Source organism: Brienomyrus brachyistius, chromosome 4, assembly GCF_023856365.1.
Source record: "Brienomyrus brachyistius isolate T26 chromosome 4, BBRACH_0.4, whole genome shotgun sequence".
NCBI lineage: Eukaryota > Metazoa > Chordata > Actinopteri > Osteoglossiformes > Mormyridae > Brienomyrus > Brienomyrus brachyistius.
In genome coordinates, this window is record NC_064536.1 from 929,794 (window position 1) to 947,940 (window position 18,147).

The 18,147-nt window shown below is 45.5% G+C and overlaps 2 protein-coding genes across 4 annotated transcripts in view; one reads left to right on the plus strand and one right to left on the minus strand.

The window, feature by feature from the left end:
• Window positions 1–914: 914 nt before the first annotated feature.
• On the plus strand, window positions 915–10,052 carry LOC125740481 (ATP-sensitive inward rectifier potassium channel 10-like). Its single transcript, XM_049011693.1, has 6 exons — window positions 915–951; window positions 4,749–5,099; window positions 5,736–5,947; window positions 6,080–6,211; window positions 7,529–7,706; window positions 8,456–10,052. The coding sequence occupies exons 2-6, from the start codon at window positions 4,751–4,753 to the stop codon at window positions 8,848–8,850; spliced, it is 1,266 nt and encodes a 421-aa protein (XP_048867650.1). The 5' UTR covers window positions 915–951; window positions 4,749–4,750; the 3' UTR covers window positions 8,851–10,052.
• Window positions 10,053–12,885: 2,833 nt separating this feature from the next.
• Window positions 12,886–18,147, minus strand: part of LOC125740489 (CD48 antigen-like) — a 74,091-nt gene continuing 68,829 nt past the window's right edge. Inside the window, exons 2-6 of one of the 3 annotated variants that reach the window (XM_049011710.1) lie at window positions 17,618–17,935; window positions 17,173–17,436; window positions 16,758–16,862; window positions 16,530–16,594; window positions 12,886–13,031 (exon numbers count right to left, since the gene is read on the minus strand). In XM_049011710.1, the coding sequence (XP_048867667.1) occupies window positions 13,005–13,031; window positions 16,530–16,594; window positions 16,758–16,862; window positions 17,173–17,436; window positions 17,618–17,935 (779 nt within the window). In that variant the 3' untranslated portion in view covers window positions 12,886–13,004. Of the gene's footprint in view, window positions 13,032–16,529; window positions 16,595–16,757; window positions 16,863–17,172; window positions 17,437–17,528; window positions 17,556–17,617; window positions 17,936–18,147 lie in introns of those variants that run through there. The other 2 variants (XM_049011711.1, XR_007397634.1) reach the window with 2 other exon arrangements.

The following is an 18,147-nucleotide window of genomic DNA, read 5'->3' on the forward strand; positions in this document are numbered from 1 at the left end:
AAGTGCTGGGTACTGCCAGCTGACGGGACAGTGAACTGGGCATCTTACATGATCTATTACAGACAGTGTAACAGAAAAGTGCTGGTACTGCCAGCAGAGGGGACAGTGAACTGGGCATCTTACATGATCTATTACAGACTGTGTAACAGCAAAGTGCTGGGTACTGCCAGCAGACAGGGCAGTGAACTGGGCATCTTACATGACCTATTACAGACTGTGTAACAGCAAAGTGCTGGTACTGCCAGCTGACGGGACAGTGAACTGGGCATCTTACATGATCTATTACAGACTGTGTAACAGAAAAGTGCTGGGTACTGCCAGCAGAGGGGACAGTGAACTGGGCATCTTACATGATCTATTACAGACTGTGTAACAGCAAAGTGCTGGGTACTGCCAGCTGACGGGACAGTGAACTGGGCATCTTACATGATCTATTACAGACAGTGTAACAGAAAAGTGCTGGTACTGCCAGCAGAGGGGACAGTGCTAATCATAATGCTACGCCAGTAAAGTGTATTTATCTATTGAAGAGAGATCCTGTAACTGGTACTTGTTATCACCAGGGCCCTTCTAGGGGATAAATTATGATATAATGTAAGGATTGCCCATCTAGTGAATAAAATGTAATGCTATGCCCTATCAGGTGCCCTTACGATGGAAAAGGGGGCATTAGTGCCCTTCTAGTGGAAGAACTGTGGCTTTCTCTGGGGTGCCCTTGTATTGCAGAGAAGAATTTTTCTGATGGGTACCAGTCTGTCTATCTGTCTATCTATCCGTCCATCCCTCTGTCCATCCACTGCACTGTTCCACCCTCCTTTCACGCTGTCATGTGTTCTGTCCCACCCCATAACTACAAAAAAAGGATGTTAAAATCTTTATGAATAGTGATTTCTATCTCCAAAGCCAGTATCACCTCATTTTGTCTTCCATCTCACACGGTTGTCATTCAAGGTAAGACAGATAATATTTTAGCATAATGATATTTATTACTTTAGCAGTAGTGACTAAATGCCTAATTTTGAATCACTATCATTAGCCACATAAGAATGATACTGTTAGCTATAACTCAGTGTGTCTCAGTGTTCCTCTGTCAGCTGTTTGGGGCAGGTGATGTATGTGTTACACATACTTACTTCCAATTACAGCCTCACAATACTGGACAAACGTTTTTATTTTGCTATAAATATTGCAATATCTCTAAAGCAATATTTCAGTAGTTCAAAATGAATCATTTTCTCACAAATACGTCTATGAGTGATTTAAACAGCAGGGATGAAAATGATTATGATTGGCTGGGAGAATGCATTCAGAGCTCATGCAAAAGCAGTGGAAGTAAACTTCAAAGTAATTTAAAATATATGCTAGATAATCTTGAAAAGGAACAATCATTAAAATTGCAAAGCTTGTTAAATTTTGTTTCCTGCAACAGAATATAAATGTTCTAGTGAAATGTAAAACCCCCGTTCTTGGCAAATTTTCTCAGCACGATTTCTATGTAAATGGCGGAACTGTATTGAAAATAACATTGTTTATGAAAATATCTCTATGATATAATGTCCGTATAGCAAGGTAGGTAACAGCCAGATCTCAGCCCAGTTCAGAGAACTACACGTGCGTAAAAAAATATGAATAATAATATTAGAATACAGAGTAACGCAATAGTGTGCAAAATATTTTTTCTCTTGCCTCTGAAAATATTCCGTTTTGAATATCTTCTGGCCACTCAATCTTGAAAAAAAAAGTACGAACCAGTATTCCTCTTGTTATTCAGCACCAGGTGCCGGTACTCCCCTTTTTATTCAGTATCAAGTGTAGGTACTCCCCTTGTTATTCAGCACCAGGTTCCAGTACTCCCCTTTTTATTCAGTATTATGTGTAGGTACTCCCCTTGTTATTCAGCACCAGGTGCCGGTACTCCCCTTTTTATTCGGTACTATGTTTAGGTACTTCCCTTGTTATTCAGCACCAGGTGCCAGTACTCCCCTTGTTATTCAGCACCAGGTGCCGGTACTCCCCTTTTTATTCAGTACTATGTGTAGGTACTCCCCTTGTTATTCAGCACCAGGTGCCGGTACTCCCCTTTTTATTCAGTATTATGTGTAGGTACTCCCCTTGTTATTTATCACCAGGTGCCAGTACTCCCCTTTTTATTCAGTATTATGTGTAGGTACTCCCCTTGTTATTCAGCACCAGGTGCCGGTACTCCTCTTTTTATTCGGTACTATATGTAGGTACTCCCCTTGTTATTTATCACCAGGTGCCGGTACTCCCCTTGTTATTCAGCACCAGCTGCCAGTACTTCCCTTGTTATTCAATGCTATGTTTTCTCTAAAAACCAGGATAGGATTGGAAAATTGATGGTTTTAGAACCACTTGACAGTAGTGATCATAACATGGTTAAATTTGAGGCTAATTTTACTGTCAGATGAGCAAAGTCCAAAATAAAAATTGAGATTGTTAGGAAAGCTAACTTCAATGGTATGAGACTGAAACTAGAAAATGTAAAGTGGATGGAGTTAAATAGCAAAACGGTTGAAGAGGAATGGGGGTTTTTTTAAAAGCACATTGTTGCAAGTGCAAGAGGACTTCATACCTGTTTCCAGCAAAACTAAATCTAGGAAACTGCAGCCAAGGTGGTTTACTGCACTGCACCAAATGTCTCAGACATACTGTGACATCGCTGACGTTCTGTAGACCCAGACCTCGCCTCTTGGAGGATTACCTGGAGCTCAGTGATGAAGAGTTAAAGAAGTTAAAAACCAAGCCTGAGTTGCACTAAGTACAAAGAGATAAAGCCCCTTCCCAGGGGTCAGGTAAAGGACTTGGATAGAACAGAGTTTCGCGAGTTGGAATGCAGCGATGCTGATCACATTGGCTGTGGATGACGTTAGGAGTTTTAGTCATCATGCATGGGCTGCTTTTGATAATCTGCTTACTTATCTGTCTTGTCAGAGTTGCAGTCGAGTTCGAAACCGAGAAATGCCATGGGCTAAGTTAACATCTCTGTTAGAAGGACTTGGGTGGAACATTGAGACAGGGTAGTAGTTTACTATCGGTGTGGTAATGATGGCTGTCACATGTCATCACTGTGTACTGATACTGTGTTTGTGTGTGTGTGTGACAGAGGGCTTCTCCGCATGCACTGCTATGTGTGCGTGTGCGTTCCCCGTGCATGGCTGTCCACTGCGAATAGGTCAGGGAGGCACATGCTTGGCTGAGTAGGCTGAAGCCCAGCAGGAAGGTCGGAGGTCAAAACTGTTGGCTCAGCAGCGCCCCCAGTGGACACTGATGAAAATGCAGGCAGTACCAGCAGGCACAATGAGAGTCAACTGCCTGCACACATTAAAAGTAGCTCTATCCCTCATTCTTAGATCCTTCGACCCCTCAAATTCCCAGATAATTCACTCTTCCTCTTCTTCACATTCTGCCTGGTGATTATTCTCCACACAACAATCGTTTCCTTTCTCTCCACTGTATTTTGATTAGCATTCCTTCCTAACCTTAGGGCCTCCGTTTGAAATTGAACTCGAACCCCAGTGGGGGCTGTGGGGAGGACGAGGGGCTGTGTAAACACGGTATAAACGCATTATTTACTTCATTATAAATACATAATGTATAAATATATTATTTACTGTGTTTGGCATAAAGAAACATGCTATTGAGTTGCATGCTAAATTTATTAATGAGTGGAGGTTTAGGGCTGTGCTTGCACTCGCTCTTTTCTGGCTGAAAGGGGGAATGTAAGCTTGCCCCCTCCTGAGAGTTAGCGTCGGGTCTTCCCCTGAAAGGGCGAGACGCAGAGGTGCAAACCCGAGCTGGGGAGGGCATTCCACCAAGATGAAGGGTGGGGCTGAAATCAGGTGAAAAGAGAGTGTGGGAAACAGAGAGATAGTGTAACAAGGAACAAGTGCGGCTAGAGGGTGCCTGGGAGGTAACCCTGGCGGACAACAAAGCGAGACTGGGAAAGACCAATAATGGGCCAATTCAAGTACAAATTTCTACCCTTGCCAGATGAAATGTTTGCCTGCGTCAATTCCCAGTTGAAAATTTGTCCTTTGCCCCACGTTTGCCAGTTAAAGGTTCCTCTCACAGAGAATAAAGCATGCCTTTTTCTTTCGTGTTTGCCCGGAATCGATCTGCAAAATAGCACAAAAAAACTGCCATTTTTGCTAATGAGGGAGAAAATTGTGGATTCGTCCCTCGCTGGCCGTTTTGCCTGCTTTTTTTACACATTGATACACTTAATAAATACTGATTGTTATTGATCGGCTCTGTTGTGTGTGACGCTCAACCTTGCTATCGTGTTCGGGTCAACATTTGTAAGTTTACAATGCATAAAAGCACTGTGTACTGCATCAAGGCTTTTTGACTTTGTCAGGAATCTCTATTTAAACAGAACAAATTAAAACAAAATGAAGGTGAGCAAGCAAGATAAGACCAATTCAGTTTATTTATGTAATTCTCTTGAGGTTTATTTGACCATATATTTTTTTTGAAAACGCGAGGTATGCTGTCAAACAAAAGGTCCAGAAAGCCACACCAAAAATATTAAAACCAATCTTTTCATGGATAATGAAGCCTAATAAGGTAACCAAGAGGTAAGAAACAAATTGGATGATAAGTAATTGTCCTGAGGATATTTTATGACTGATTTAAGACACAGGTCGGCACCGAACCATTTAACATAAAAGATGGAAACAGAAAATTAACATAGGACAAAGGGGACTTTCCCTATGCTGACCCCACAGAGATGACCTCAGCTACACCTTCCAACTCCCAGAGCACCTCCCCCCAGAAGGTGTGCCATTCTCAGACGACCCAGACAGATGAAAAGAAGCCACTACTTACAGGGGAGATCGTCGGAGGACAGGGGACACGGTGGAGACACCGACGCGTGCTCTCCAAGGATGGCCGGAGCAACGTGTGCATCGACCACGTCAGCGGGCGTGGGGCGCTCTACCTGCACGACCTCTGGACCACCTTCTTGGACATGCAGTGGCGCTACACTTTCTTCCTGTTCTCCGCCACCTTCGCCGGGACCTGGTTCCTGTTTGGGGTGCTGTGGTACCTGGTGGCCCTCGTTCACGGAGACCTGCTGGGTGAGTCCAAGTGGCCCGGAGGCTTGGAGGCACAGACTGGATGAGCGACAAACTCACTCACAGCTACAGAGGTGTTCATGCCTGGCCAAGACCGGGACATTCGTGCGTCCCTACGGGTTAGGCCTGTGTCTGGGACCGGAAAGCTTCCTGGCACCATTTGACCTTTGACCCTAAAAAAATGCTCCAGATGAGGCAGATAAATGACTGACCCAGTGCTCTGATCCAAAACTTCAGTCACCAGTGAATGTCCGTGTCTCAGGAGTCCAAAATGGGTTATGTGAAGATTGAATTTCATTGTACTTACTACCTGACGATAAGATCATTCTGTTCTATCTTGACAATATTTCCATACATTCTAATGGTTACTTAGAGACTATGAGTAATTTCAATTATTATTTTTGAGACCTAGTTTACACACTGAAATAATTCAGGCAAATGACATTCCCAGATTCTTCTCCTCCATATTCACATTATTATTGCCATAATAGGCTTATGTCCTTTGCCAAGTATTCACCTACAGATGTAGGGTTGGGCTACACAAGAGAGAGTAACAGTGCTCCCTAATATAAGTGCTGTCAAACACATCTTGCTGTCAGGTGTGACCCTGTCCCGCACCCCGCCTCCTTTCCTTGGCAGAGTTTGACCCCCCGTCGAATCACACCCCGTGCGTGATGCAGATGCAGACCCTGACAGGCGCCTTCCTCTTCTCCCTGGAGTCCCAGACCACAATCGGCTACGGCTCCCGGTCCATCACTGAAGAGTGCCCTGTCGCCATCATCCTCCTCATCCTCCAACTTGTCATTACCATGGTGATGGAGATCTTCATCACTGGCACCTTCCTCGCCAAGGTAGTTTAGGCCATATATCACAGTGCCACTTAGTAGTATATTTGGCTAAAATCATGACACGTTGTTTGTCTCATCTGCCTATGGTGCCGAGTGAGATTTGTGTGCCCCCCCACCACCCCATTTGCCACACAGGTGGCACGGCCTAAGAAGCGAGGGGAGACGGTGAAGTTCAGCCAGCATGCGGTGGTGTCCAACCATGAAGGCCGACCCTGCCTCATGATCCGAGTGGCCAACATGCGCAAGAGCCTCCTTCTGGGATGCCAGGTGGATGGCCAGCCCCATGTATCCCTCTGTGCGTCACTCTGTGTGTCCCCTTGTGTCCCTCTGTGTGTCCCTCTGTATGTCTTTCTGTATGTCTTTCTGTATTTCCCATTGTATCTCTGTTTGACTCTCCTTGTGTCCCTCTGTGTGTCTTTCTGTATGTCCCTCTGTTTGTCGTTCTGTATGCCCCATTGTATCTTTTTGTGTGACTCTGTGTCTCCCTCTGTATGTCTTTCTGTGTGTCCCATTGTATCTTTCTGTTTGACTCTCCTTGTGTCCCTCTGTGTGTCCCTCTGTTTGTCGTTCTGTATGCCCCATTGTATCTCTTTGTGTGACTCTGTGTTTCCCCCTGTATGTCTTTCTGTATGTTGCATTGTATCTCTGTGTGACTCTCAATGTGTACCATTGTATCTCTCTTTGTCCCTTTGTGTGTCTTTCTGTATGTCCCTCTGTTTGTCGTTCTGTATGCCCCATTGTATCTCTTTGTGTGACTCTGTGTTTCCCCCTGTATGTCTTTCTGCAAGTTGCATTGTATCTCTGTGTGACTCTCCATGTGTACCTCTGTGTGTGCCTCCATATGACTTTCTTTATGTCCCATTGTATCTCTGTGCGGTGCGGCATGGTGGTGCAGTGATTAGCACTGTTGCCTCACACCTCTGGGACCTGGGTTCGAGTCTCAGCCTGGGTCACATGTGTGCGGAGTTTGCATGTTCTCCCCATGTCGTCGTGGGGTTTCCTCCGGGTACTCCGGTTTCCCCCCACAGTCCAAAGACATGCTGAGGCTGATTGGAGTTGCTAAATTGCCCATAGGAATGCATGTGAGAGTGAATGGTGTGTGAGTGTGCCCTGCGATGGGCTGGCCCCCCATCCTGGGTTGTTCCCTGCCTCGTGCCCATTGCTTCCGGGATAGGCTCCGGACCCCCCGCGGCCCAGTAGGATAAGCGGTTTGGAAAATGGATGGATGGATGGATGTATCTCTGTGTCTCTCTTTGTGTCTATCTGTGTATCCCTCTGTGTCCACATGTTCCCTGTGTGTGTCCCTTTGTGTCCCTGAGTGTCCACACAGTCTGTACCGGCTGTGCAGGTGCTTATGTGCTAATGCACATTTCAGTGTGTGAATTTACACAATTTATTTGGGTCTGCACAGTGTATGTTATTGTGTGTGTCTGTATGTGTCAGTGACATTGCTATGTGTATCGTTATAATTACAGTTATTGGCATTTTTTTACAGGATTTATCTGTGGACCCATCTTCTCTAAGTTGGTTTTTGTCCAAGACTGACATTATATGTGTGTGTATTTGTGCATGTGTCTCCTTCAGGTGACTGGGAAGCTTCTGCAGACCTCTTTGACCAAGGAGGGCGAGACAGTACGCCTGGACCAGAGGAATGTCCCCTTCCAGGTGGACACCTCCAGTGACAGCCCCTTCCTCATCCTGCCCCTCACCTTCTACCACGTGATTGACGAGAGCAGCCCCTTGCGACCCTGGGTTGCCAAGGGTATGACAGGGGGGTAGCGGGGAGATGTTAGAGTCAGGTAGGGCAGGTGGAGTTTACCCATAGCCTGTGTGTCTAAGAGCACAGTGTATGTGTGTTGGGGGCAGTGTGAATGCCAGAATGGAGGTGTGCAGTGTGCATGCCAGAATGGAGGTGTGCAGTGTGAATGTGTGAATGGAGGAGTGCAGTGTTAGGCTACATGTAAAGGTTTTTCTTATAAAATGAGGAAAATTATAAGCACTCTAAACTCCAAACTTGAGCAGAATCACCAAACTTGAGCAAAACCACATTTTTTGTTTGCAGTTGGGTGGATGGGGCAGATAATTGAGACACAAAATTCATTGTGTGTTTGTTTGTGTGTGTTCATGTGAGAATTTGTGTGTGTGTGTGTGTGTGTGTTCATGTGAGAGTGTGTGTGTGTGGGTTCATGTGAGAGTGTGTGTTTGTATGTGTGTTTGAGTTCTTCTCGACTATCACTGCCGGATTCCAAAGTGTGCCAGAGTCATCTGCGAGTTTTTACAGGTGGGCGGTGTACTGAGTGTGGTTGTTGATGCAGGTGGGCAGTTGGGGGGGTGGGGAATGATTCCTGGGGGGGACCAAGTAGCTGTGCTTGTAAAGCATGTCTGCCTGTAAGTCCACCATGTGTTTGAGTATGACGGTGAACGTGCATCTACTGCATGCCTTCACACTGATGCCGGCCTTTCAGCTCACCTTTCATTATGAAGCAGCAGGTCCTGCTCTTCTCTGAACAGGTGGGGGGTGGACAGACCCCGAGCTGGCCGACTTCGAGCTGCTGGTGATCCTGAGTGCGACGGTGGAGACCACGTCTGCCACCTGCCAGGTGCGCACCTCCTACCTGGCCAAAGAGATCTGGTGGGGACATGAGTTCTCACCCATGGTCTCCCTTTTGCCCTCCGGGAAGTACGTGGCCGACTTCTCCTTCTTCGACAAGGTGGCCAAGACCCAGCCTCTGTTCAAGCAGATCCCCACCCAGAGCCCACCCCCACATGGACAGCCTGGGGGCGGAGTCATTGAAGGGGCGGACCCAGAAAAGATGCGCCTAGAACAGAGCTGCAGGCAAAGGGGGGAAGAACGAGTGAGGCCTAGAGACAGCAGACGACATCGCGCCCGTATCAGCAACGTGTAGCGTGATGACAGGCAGCTTGTACAAGCACAACTGGAGTGAACACTCCTGCTTCGTGCTCATGCTTGTCTGACTGACTGATGAGGCTTTTTTTTAATGATAGCTCTGGTCTCTCTTTTGTTTTTATTGTCTTACCTTATGTAGACTTTGTTGGAAATGGAGAAGAAACTGCATTGCCATTAAGTGCTTCATTGGTGTCATGGAGAAGGCCATTTGTGTATCCTGAAGGGGCTGTAGAATGATTTCTGTGTTGTTTGGGAATATTGTGGCACAGCGGGACTCCTGTACCCCGGAGTGCCCTGCAGGGGTCACTGTTTCTTGACTCGCCGTTTTCAGCTTTTCACAGCATCTGCAGGGCTATGCGTAGACCAGCATCTCCTGATCTTTCTTAAACCCTGAAGCTTAACTCCCTGACAGCACTAAATGAACCATAGACTGAAACAGTTCAACATTTCCATCATATTCCGGGCTTAAGGCCTCATTTTGTCAAACCTTGACGCACTGGTGGCCTCCAGGACTAGAGACAGGAAGGTGCCCAGAAAAGCACATTGTACACTTTAATAAAAGTTGTCCTAGTGGCACAAATGTAATCAACTTCACCACAGGAAAGAATGCCAAATTCTCTTTTAGAAGCCAAGGTCATGTTATGTGTATGTGTGTGTGTGTGTGTGTGTGTTTAGATCACATTTGAGGACCAAACTGTCCCCAAAGTGTAGTAAAAACTGAACTTTCCCTACTTTTGGGGACATCATTTGAGGTCCCCATTTGGGTAACGTCAGATTTATAAAAATCTGTGAATGCAATCAAAAAAGTAAAAGTGCCAAAAGTCTTGTATTTTGGTTCGTTACTTATGCTACATTAGAATTGATTTTGGCGCCATCTAGTGGCGGTAGGTACTTCAGCCACTGCGTTGCCAGCGCCCGTAGAGGTAAGAAAACCAATGCAGGAGACGCCACCTGATTATAGTCGGGCATGAAACTACTTCCGTGCTCAGCTAATAATAAAAACTGTACTTGACAACAATTAAGCTTTCGTTTCATGAAACTGTTTGTAATCAAAGATATTTATATGACTTTTCATATGAAGTTACTTTGTTCGTGCCAGTTATGAGTTACACGAGTCAAAATCCCACAGATCCGTGCCTCTTATTTAATGCCAGCAGCTGCGTTCTAACGGTTTATGTCAAAATTAGAGCTGTACTTAAGCAAACTTAACTACGGAAGTCTGTAGAGGACGTGCATAAACCTTTTTTTTCTTTTCGTTTTCTCGAGATCACGACTTATTTTTTTTCTTGTGATTTCGACATAACCCGTGTCACTGTCCCATGATCTCGAGGTTTAATATCATCCTCATGGACGAATGTATCAGGTTTTACTTTGATCGTGCACGGACTGTCCCAGTCAGAATCAGTATCAGAAGACTTTATTAATCCCGGAGGAAATTGCTCACATTGCAATTCACATTATATATATATATATATATATATAAAATTATGTAATAATTCACATTCAAAATCACATTTCTTTGATTTTCTCCGTTGGTTTGGCTCATTTCTTGAAACAGAAATTACATTCTTAAAACTATAAGATCATTTGGCCAAACAGTCTTACAGTTCTGCGCAACATTACAGCTCACTAGCAAAAGTTCAAATCTCTCCCAAAACTGTTCACACATGCTTCAAACCTAGATTCCTTTCCCATATAAAGAGTCAGTACCATCGAAATGTCAGAGATCTTTCTCAATTGCTTTGGCTCCTTTGCATTCACTTAGTGCTTTTGCCAAAATAACCTGGATGGTTCAGCACAACACCATGGATCACCTGCAAAAGCTCATATCTCTCCCAAAACAGTTTACCCATGTGTCAAAACTAAATTCCTTTCTCGTATAAGGAGTCAGTGCCCCCAAAATGCATCGTCCCTTTGGCATTGTGTGAGCACTGTGAGTCAAAATGCCTAGATGTTTTGTCACTATGGCAGAGGTCTAGCTAACAGAATACAATTATGTATGAAACTGAAAAAAAGGATTTTACAGTAAGAGCAGCCTCCAAAGTTTGACATCACACACACTGCACTCATACTGCCAAGGAAATTGTAACCATTTTTATTCACACACATAAACTTCCATACATTAGAGTACATACAAAGAAAATGTATACAGTGTTCTATACATGTACAAAATATAAACACAAACAAAAAACTAAAATTATATCTAGCCTACAGTGCTGTAAATAAAGTTTCACAACTACAGTAAGACTTTCACTGGTCGCTGTCGCCACCCTCCCTCTCCTGGCCACCATCCTCATCCTCCTGGCCATCCACACGCTGCTTTCTGTCTGGCCATAGATTTTCGTCCATGTCACGGGAGACGGCAGCGATCGCGGGCAGAGCGGCGATCGTGCGAGGCGAACGGGCAGGAAGCAGGCGGACAGGCGGAAGTCAGGGTAAACTGGGGGTTTATTCCACAAACTGGGAGCAGGAGACATGAAACGCCGACTAACATCAATGACAGACAAGGCAAACAGGTAAGACCAGGACTTAAATAAGACAGGACCAAGCAAAGTAAATGGACAAAGCTGGAGACGATCAGGGAAGCACACGTGGGTAATCAGGGGGCGTGGCACACACGAGGAGCGGACGGAGCGGGCGTCACAGTCCACATCGCAGTGGACATTTTCCCTTGCAATATAGCGAGGGAAGAAACGGCGCGAATGTCTCAACCGTCCCCTACACTGATCTCCTGTGATGTCCTCTGGTCTTGAGCCCGATGTTCATACACTCTCCACCTCCAAGCAGAAAAAAACTCCTCAATCCGACCGAGGAAAGGAGAGTATGGTGGTAGTTGCTCCATGAGCATGGATGGGTAGTGAACCAGGCCCTGATGAGCGGGCCACGGTGGAAATTCACATTGTCCCACACGATCACAGAGTGTGGTAGGTGAGGCTCTTCGAGACCTTTCTCGTTTTCTGGGAGCAGATCAGTATAAAGACAGTCCAAGAAAACGAGGAGGTTTTGAGTGTTGTATGGGCCTAAACTGGGGATGTGTGTGGCCGCACCATTCTCAGATATGGCAGCACACATTGTTAAATTGCACCGTGGCCCGCTGGTCAATGATGTTACGGCCACTGAGTACATACCTGTTTCGGATGATGGGGGAGACTGTAGAATGAGGCACATCAGGCTGCACTCGGCGACCTGCCTCTGCCATTGTGCGGTGATGGTTCACAACATGGTCTATAACTGTGGCCCGAATTTCATCGGGGACAGCATGGTGTTTTTGTGCTTCTCGGCCTCTTCCCCCTATTCCACCACCACGCATCCTCACTCCGCCTCCTCTTCTTCTTCCTCCTCTTCCTCGAGCAGGAAGTTGCCCTTGATCATTTACTTGACGAGGTACCTCCATGTTCATACTGTAAATGGTACTAGCCCTGGCCAGGCTCCATATATACATGTGTGGCAGCATTCACAACCATAGACAGCACCAGTTAGGTAACTAAACAAACTGTTTGGTTGGTCATCTGAGATGTGGGGAAACTCCTCCTTTGTTGGGGGGCCGGGGAAAGGGAAGTCTGGGTTTCCCTGCTTAGACTGCTGCCCTCACAACCCAACCCGGAAAAGCGGAAGGAGATGGATGGAAAATGATTCTTTAAATGTAAATGTTTTTTTTTTGGAGTGTTTCCTTCTTTCACCTGATGTTACCTGTAATTACTTGGTGTAAATATTTGGTGGAGGTCACTGTGCATAGCCACCGACCCAGATAGAAACAACACACACACAGCACCCAGTTAGAGCACACACATACATGCACACACATGCAGACAATGCACCTGGTCACAGAACACACACACAGCACCCAAATATCCATAAAACACAGAAAACGATTATGTGAGGTGTCAAGCACGTAATTTACAAAGTAAAACTGAATGCGTCAGTATAAACCGCACTGACAACACAACAAGTAACGAAAATTAAGAACATAGAAAATTAAGAACACAAGAAATAAATAAATGTATTTGTTTAATTTGTATGACTAACACGGCTGTGTCAGCACTGTCCGCATGCTAGCAGGGGTAGTAGGCAAACAGCCTCGGTCAAGGGGGGCAGCAGCCGAGCATCTAAGGCAGCGTGACTGAAGTAGCAGCTACAGTTGGAATCTCCCTGTCAGACACCAACCCCAGCTTGCAGTTCCTATATAGAAAAATACATAAATATATTATAAACACATAAACCCTCAGGTCCAAAGCAAAGGTGAGAGTGTAAAACAGACACTGTAAATGGCCACATACTGATTTCAAGCATAGGGGGTGAACCTATAAAATGACCTGCCTGCAGTTTTACTTATTTGAGAATCTCAGTGACTTTGCAGGAATGTACAGGAAAGGTGGCTTAGCTGTTCCCAGTATGAGGCTATTGGTTGCCAAGCTCCATTTTATCATGGAATGGGTGAATTATGATTCACAATCGCAGTGGACGGATTTGTAATCTTTAAATGCTGGTGGCTCATTACCAAGTTCACTTTCCACATTAGACCAGAAAAAGACTAAAGCTGTTAATTTAATATTATTATTACACTCCGTGACAAAAAAGGTAAACACCCAGAAGTAATGGTGCGATTTGGATGTAATTTGGTACATGTGCAGACCAGCGATGGGTATGTAAATGATTTGATTTGCACAGTGCTGGTATGTCTAGTCACCAGACACAGAGGATGCCTGGTAGACGCATTAGACAGCATTACCCGCACTTGAGTTTGATAGAGGTTGCATCGTGGGTCTGCCTTGAGGTCGTATCGTGGCCTGGCATGTGGGGCATGCAGATGACACTAGGCATGTACTGTAACGATGAATCACGAATCGGTTAAAAATGTATTATGTAAATGTATTATGATTTAAACCAGCTGATGCGAAAAATGACGTAGCACTTTACACTACTTTAACAGAAAAGCTGGTGTAATATTACATTTGATTTCACGACGTCAGTTCGACGTCAGATGTCACTGCGTATTCACGTCGACGTCGTACGTCAGTTTTTCGTTTTGAATGATTTGAAATTGAGCACAGTGGTTAGCGCTGCTGCTTCACAGTATGAAGGTCCTGTTTTCGGTCCCGGGTCCTTTCTGTGTGGAGTTCACACGCTCTCCCTGTTTTCGCCGGGGGCTCCGGTTTCCTCCCACCATCCAAAAGCATGTAGGTTGATTGGTGAATCTAAATTGGCCCTGTAGTTGTGTGAGTGTTTGCGCCCTGCAGTGTGTTGGCGGCTGCCCAGGGTTGGTTCCCGTCTGCGCCCATTCTTCCCGTGATAGGCTCCAGTCCCCCCCGCAACTCTAGTTCGGATTAAGCGGTTTCACAAAATGGATGGATGAACCCATCTTAGATCGGCGGTGTGGCAGCATTTTAGCTTTCCGATATTCACAAACGAAAAAGGCGAGAAAAGCACAGATGAGACAAAAACTAAATGCAAACATTGTAAAAGACTGATAACAAACACAAATAGCACAACGAACATGCTTCAGCAGTCTCAGTGAGCTGAGCGAAGATTATTAAAAGGGCAAATCACTATTTATAATTTAAAACTTATTTTGATTTGTGATTTTTTTAAAAACAGTATTTTGTTCAGTTTCAGTTGCACTGTTAAGAAAGATAAAGGAATATTTTTGATTAAATTTGTCTGCAGCTCATTCTGCTAAGAAAATCGTGATAAAATCATATCGCATCGTGAGTTGAGTGTATCATTACATCCCTAGATGTCACAGTTGCCTGATGTTGGAACCAATGGGCATGTGAGGGCACCCACACTCATCGTGAAGGTTCCAGTCTCCCAACACAGACCACACCAAGGAATTATTGTTCTATTGTGCGCCAAGCATTACAGAACCCATGACATTTCCATCCACCATCCAGACACAGGTATTGGACTCTCCAGAACACTCCGTGTCATCCTGCACTGTGTCTCAACGACGGGCATCAGCCAGACTAAGGGGATCACTGTCCCATGCGTAGGCTGCCATTAACACCAGCACAGAGCCGGCTGCATTTGGAGCGGTGCCGTAACTGGGAGGCATGGACTGATGATGAGTGGCATCCTACCATGTTCGGTGATGAATCTCGGTTCTGCATTACCACAGATGACTGTCCTGTGCGTGTATGGCGGTGCTGAGGGGAGAGGATTAATCCTGCCAATGTTGTGGAGAGACACACCGGCGTTACTCCTGGCATCATGGTGTGGGGAGCCATAGGGTATGACATCATGGTGTGGGAAGTCATAGGGTATGACATCATGGTGTGGGGAGCCATAGGGTATGACACCATAGTGTGGGAAGCCATAGGGTATGACATCATGGTGTGGGGAGCCATAGGGTATGACATCATGGTGTGGGGAGCCATAGGGTATGACATCATGGTGTGGGGAGCTATAGGGTAAGACATCATGTTGTGGGGAGCCATAGGATATGACATCATGGTGTGGGGACCCATAGGGTATGACATCATGGTGTGGGGAGCTATAGGATATGACATCATGGTGTGGGGAGCCATAGGGTATGACATCATGGTGTGGGGAGCCATAGGATATGACATCATGGTGTGGGGAGCCATAGCATATGACATCATGGTGTGGGGAGCCATAGGGTAAGACATCATGGTGTGGGGAGCCATAGGGTATGACATCATGGTGTGGGAAACTATAGGGTAAGACATCATGGTATGGGGAGCCATAGGGTAAGACATCATGGTGTGGGGAGCCATAGGATATGACATCATGGTGTGTGGAGCCATAGGGTATGACATCATGGTATGGTCAGTTTATCTCTGGTAGTGATTCAGGGGACCCTGCTGGCACTGTGCCACATCAGTGACATCCTATGTCCGCATGTCTTACCCCTCCTGAGACAGCACCCTGGTACAGTCTTTCAACAAGACAATGGCAAAAAGACAAGTCTATGGGCTACCTGTGTTACGTTGAGGTCCTCCTGTGGCCAGCCAGGTCCCCCAACCTTTCCCCAATCAACCATGTGTGGGATCAGCTTGGACGTCAATTTAGACCCAGTGCCAGTCTGCAGGATCTCGAGGGCCAGTTACAACAGCTGTGGGCCGACTTGCCACAGGAGAGGATTCCACGGCTGTACGACTCCCCTCCGGACCGTATTGCCGCATGTATCCAGGCCGGGGGATGGGGGGCCACATCCTACTGACATGGGACCAGCAGTGTGCCTCTAATGAGTTTGATCTGATATTATAATTGTTGCTATACAGCCACATGACCTTTCACCATGTGCAGATTCATTTAATTTCCACCACTCAGTCTGAGTTTTTAACTTTTTTTGTCACTGAGTGTAATCTGTGAAGAATCGTCAGTGAATATGCTTGGGTTGAATAAAAAAAAGCATCTTACTGCTGTACCTTTGAACAGCAAACTGACTTTTAACCAAGCCAAGCTCCTATTTCAAAAGAACATACAGAGTGCTCAATCAAGAATAATAAAACTTTCTAGTTCTTTTTTTTGCCATGAAATGGCATGATGAGATCACTGCAGAATGAAATGAATGAAAGTAGAGATCACTGCAGAATACCAAGACATGCACTGGACTAGCAAAGACCAGCTGGTCATGAGGGGAGATGAAAGGGGAATGAAGGACAGAATGTGACAGGACAGGGATTGATCCTGATACAAAGCGGTCACTCTCCTCACCTGTGTGCTCCTCTCTCTGATGTGCGGCTTGTTGACTTCAGCATACACTGTGTTTTCTTTGGTCACTGCCAGGGAAGATGTAATAATGTCTGATCACACAATCACTGCTCTATGAATCATAGCTCTATGGGATCCATAACAGAGACATGTTCAGCTAGACCCACCCATATGTTACTGTGATTTCATTTTGCCTGGAGGTCCTGCCCTGTTCCCATTTCCCCCTCATACCTTCCCTCTTGGCTCTGACTTGGATGATGCATCCTATGATCGTCAATACCAACAAAAACGGAGCTCCAATCACAGCAATCACACATGGGCAATTATCCAGTGGAACTGTAATAACACACATAATACATATTATGATATAAAAGGCAACTGTTAATCTCACATGAGAAGTATTTTTAAAATTGAAACTCTGTTTGTATTAGGACTACACTGCACAGATCTACATGCACTGGTTATTTACTAAAACACTGTAATATTTAGCATTCTAGTTATAAATGAATGTCCATGTTCAGTAAGGAATCTATCAGGCATTAGTGAGTCCTGCTGTAGAGGCATGTGCCTGGGAGTCAAGACTGATGCAGGGAGTCTGAGTCTGACACAGATTCATAAGGAGCCGTGACTCTTCCCCTCACCGTACCGTGTGTCTGACAGGAGGAGACCCCCAGGCTCGCGGTCTGTGAGCTGACAGGGTTGGAGGCCGTGCAGGAATAGAGCTCCTCTCCAGCCGTGGGAGTCACCACCAGGGTCTCCTTCCCCTCCGTATCAGGGATCTTCTTACGGTCTTTAGACCAGGAGAGCTCCACCACGCTGCCATTCACCGTGCAGCTCAGAGTCACAGTACAGGTGCTGTTGTCTGGGCTGTAGCTCACCTGCGAGTCCATCTCCACAGACACGATTCTGTCTGTTCACACGACCAACAGAGACATGAACCGATTCTTCAAATCGCAATCGCTAATGTACCAGCCCTATTTTCACTGTTCATACATATATATGAATACACAGTATATTCAGCTAGCAAACCTATCCCTGCTCATAGAAGCTCACAGGACAGTTAGATGTGGGGTTCTGTGACGTTTTCTTACCATAAACATTAAGTTGTATCACATGTGTCTCCATTGGCCATGACGGTGGGAGGGATTCAAAGGTATATTCTCCAGTGTCGCTTTTTATCAGAGGGTTGATGGTTAGAGACCCGTTTCCCTCACTCAGGGTGAGTCTCCCTTCATAGGCTTGGTTATAGATAGTTATAATTCCCTTAACCCTTTGCATGATAATTTTATCTTTCCTCCACTGCAGATTTGTTACCCGGGTGGAGTCATTTGTCCCTGACAGAACAGCTGATTCCCCAACAGCACCATTCACGACTCGCCAACACTGTCCAATGGGCAACTTCAGGAACACTTCAGAAGGAAAGTTAATTGTGACGTTATTTAAAAAGCAGAAACACGTACTAAACATGTATATAAATATGACTAAACAGTAGAAATAAAAATAATGTCTTACAAAATAGATCAAAAAACCTTAAATGAGATTTTTGCTAACTCATAAACACTGGGTTCAATTTTCACACAAGAAACAAAACAGCCTGAAGTTTAGAAACTGAAGAATAGAA

Excerpts from the sequence above, each read along its gene's own strand:
- LOC125740481 (XM_049011693.1), top strand. The coding sequence starts at position 4,751 with ATGACCTCAGCTACACCTTCCAACTCCCAGAGCACCTCCCCCCAGAAG. Across the intron at positions 5,948-6,079 it reads CTGGCACCTTCCTCGCCAAG|GTGGCACGGCCTAAGAAGCG; the intron begins GTAGTTTAGGCC and ends TTTGCCACACAG. Across the intron at positions 6,212-7,528 it reads GCCTCCTTCTGGGATGCCAG|GTGACTGGGAAGCTTCTGCA; the intron begins GTGGATGGCCAG and ends TGTCTCCTTCAG.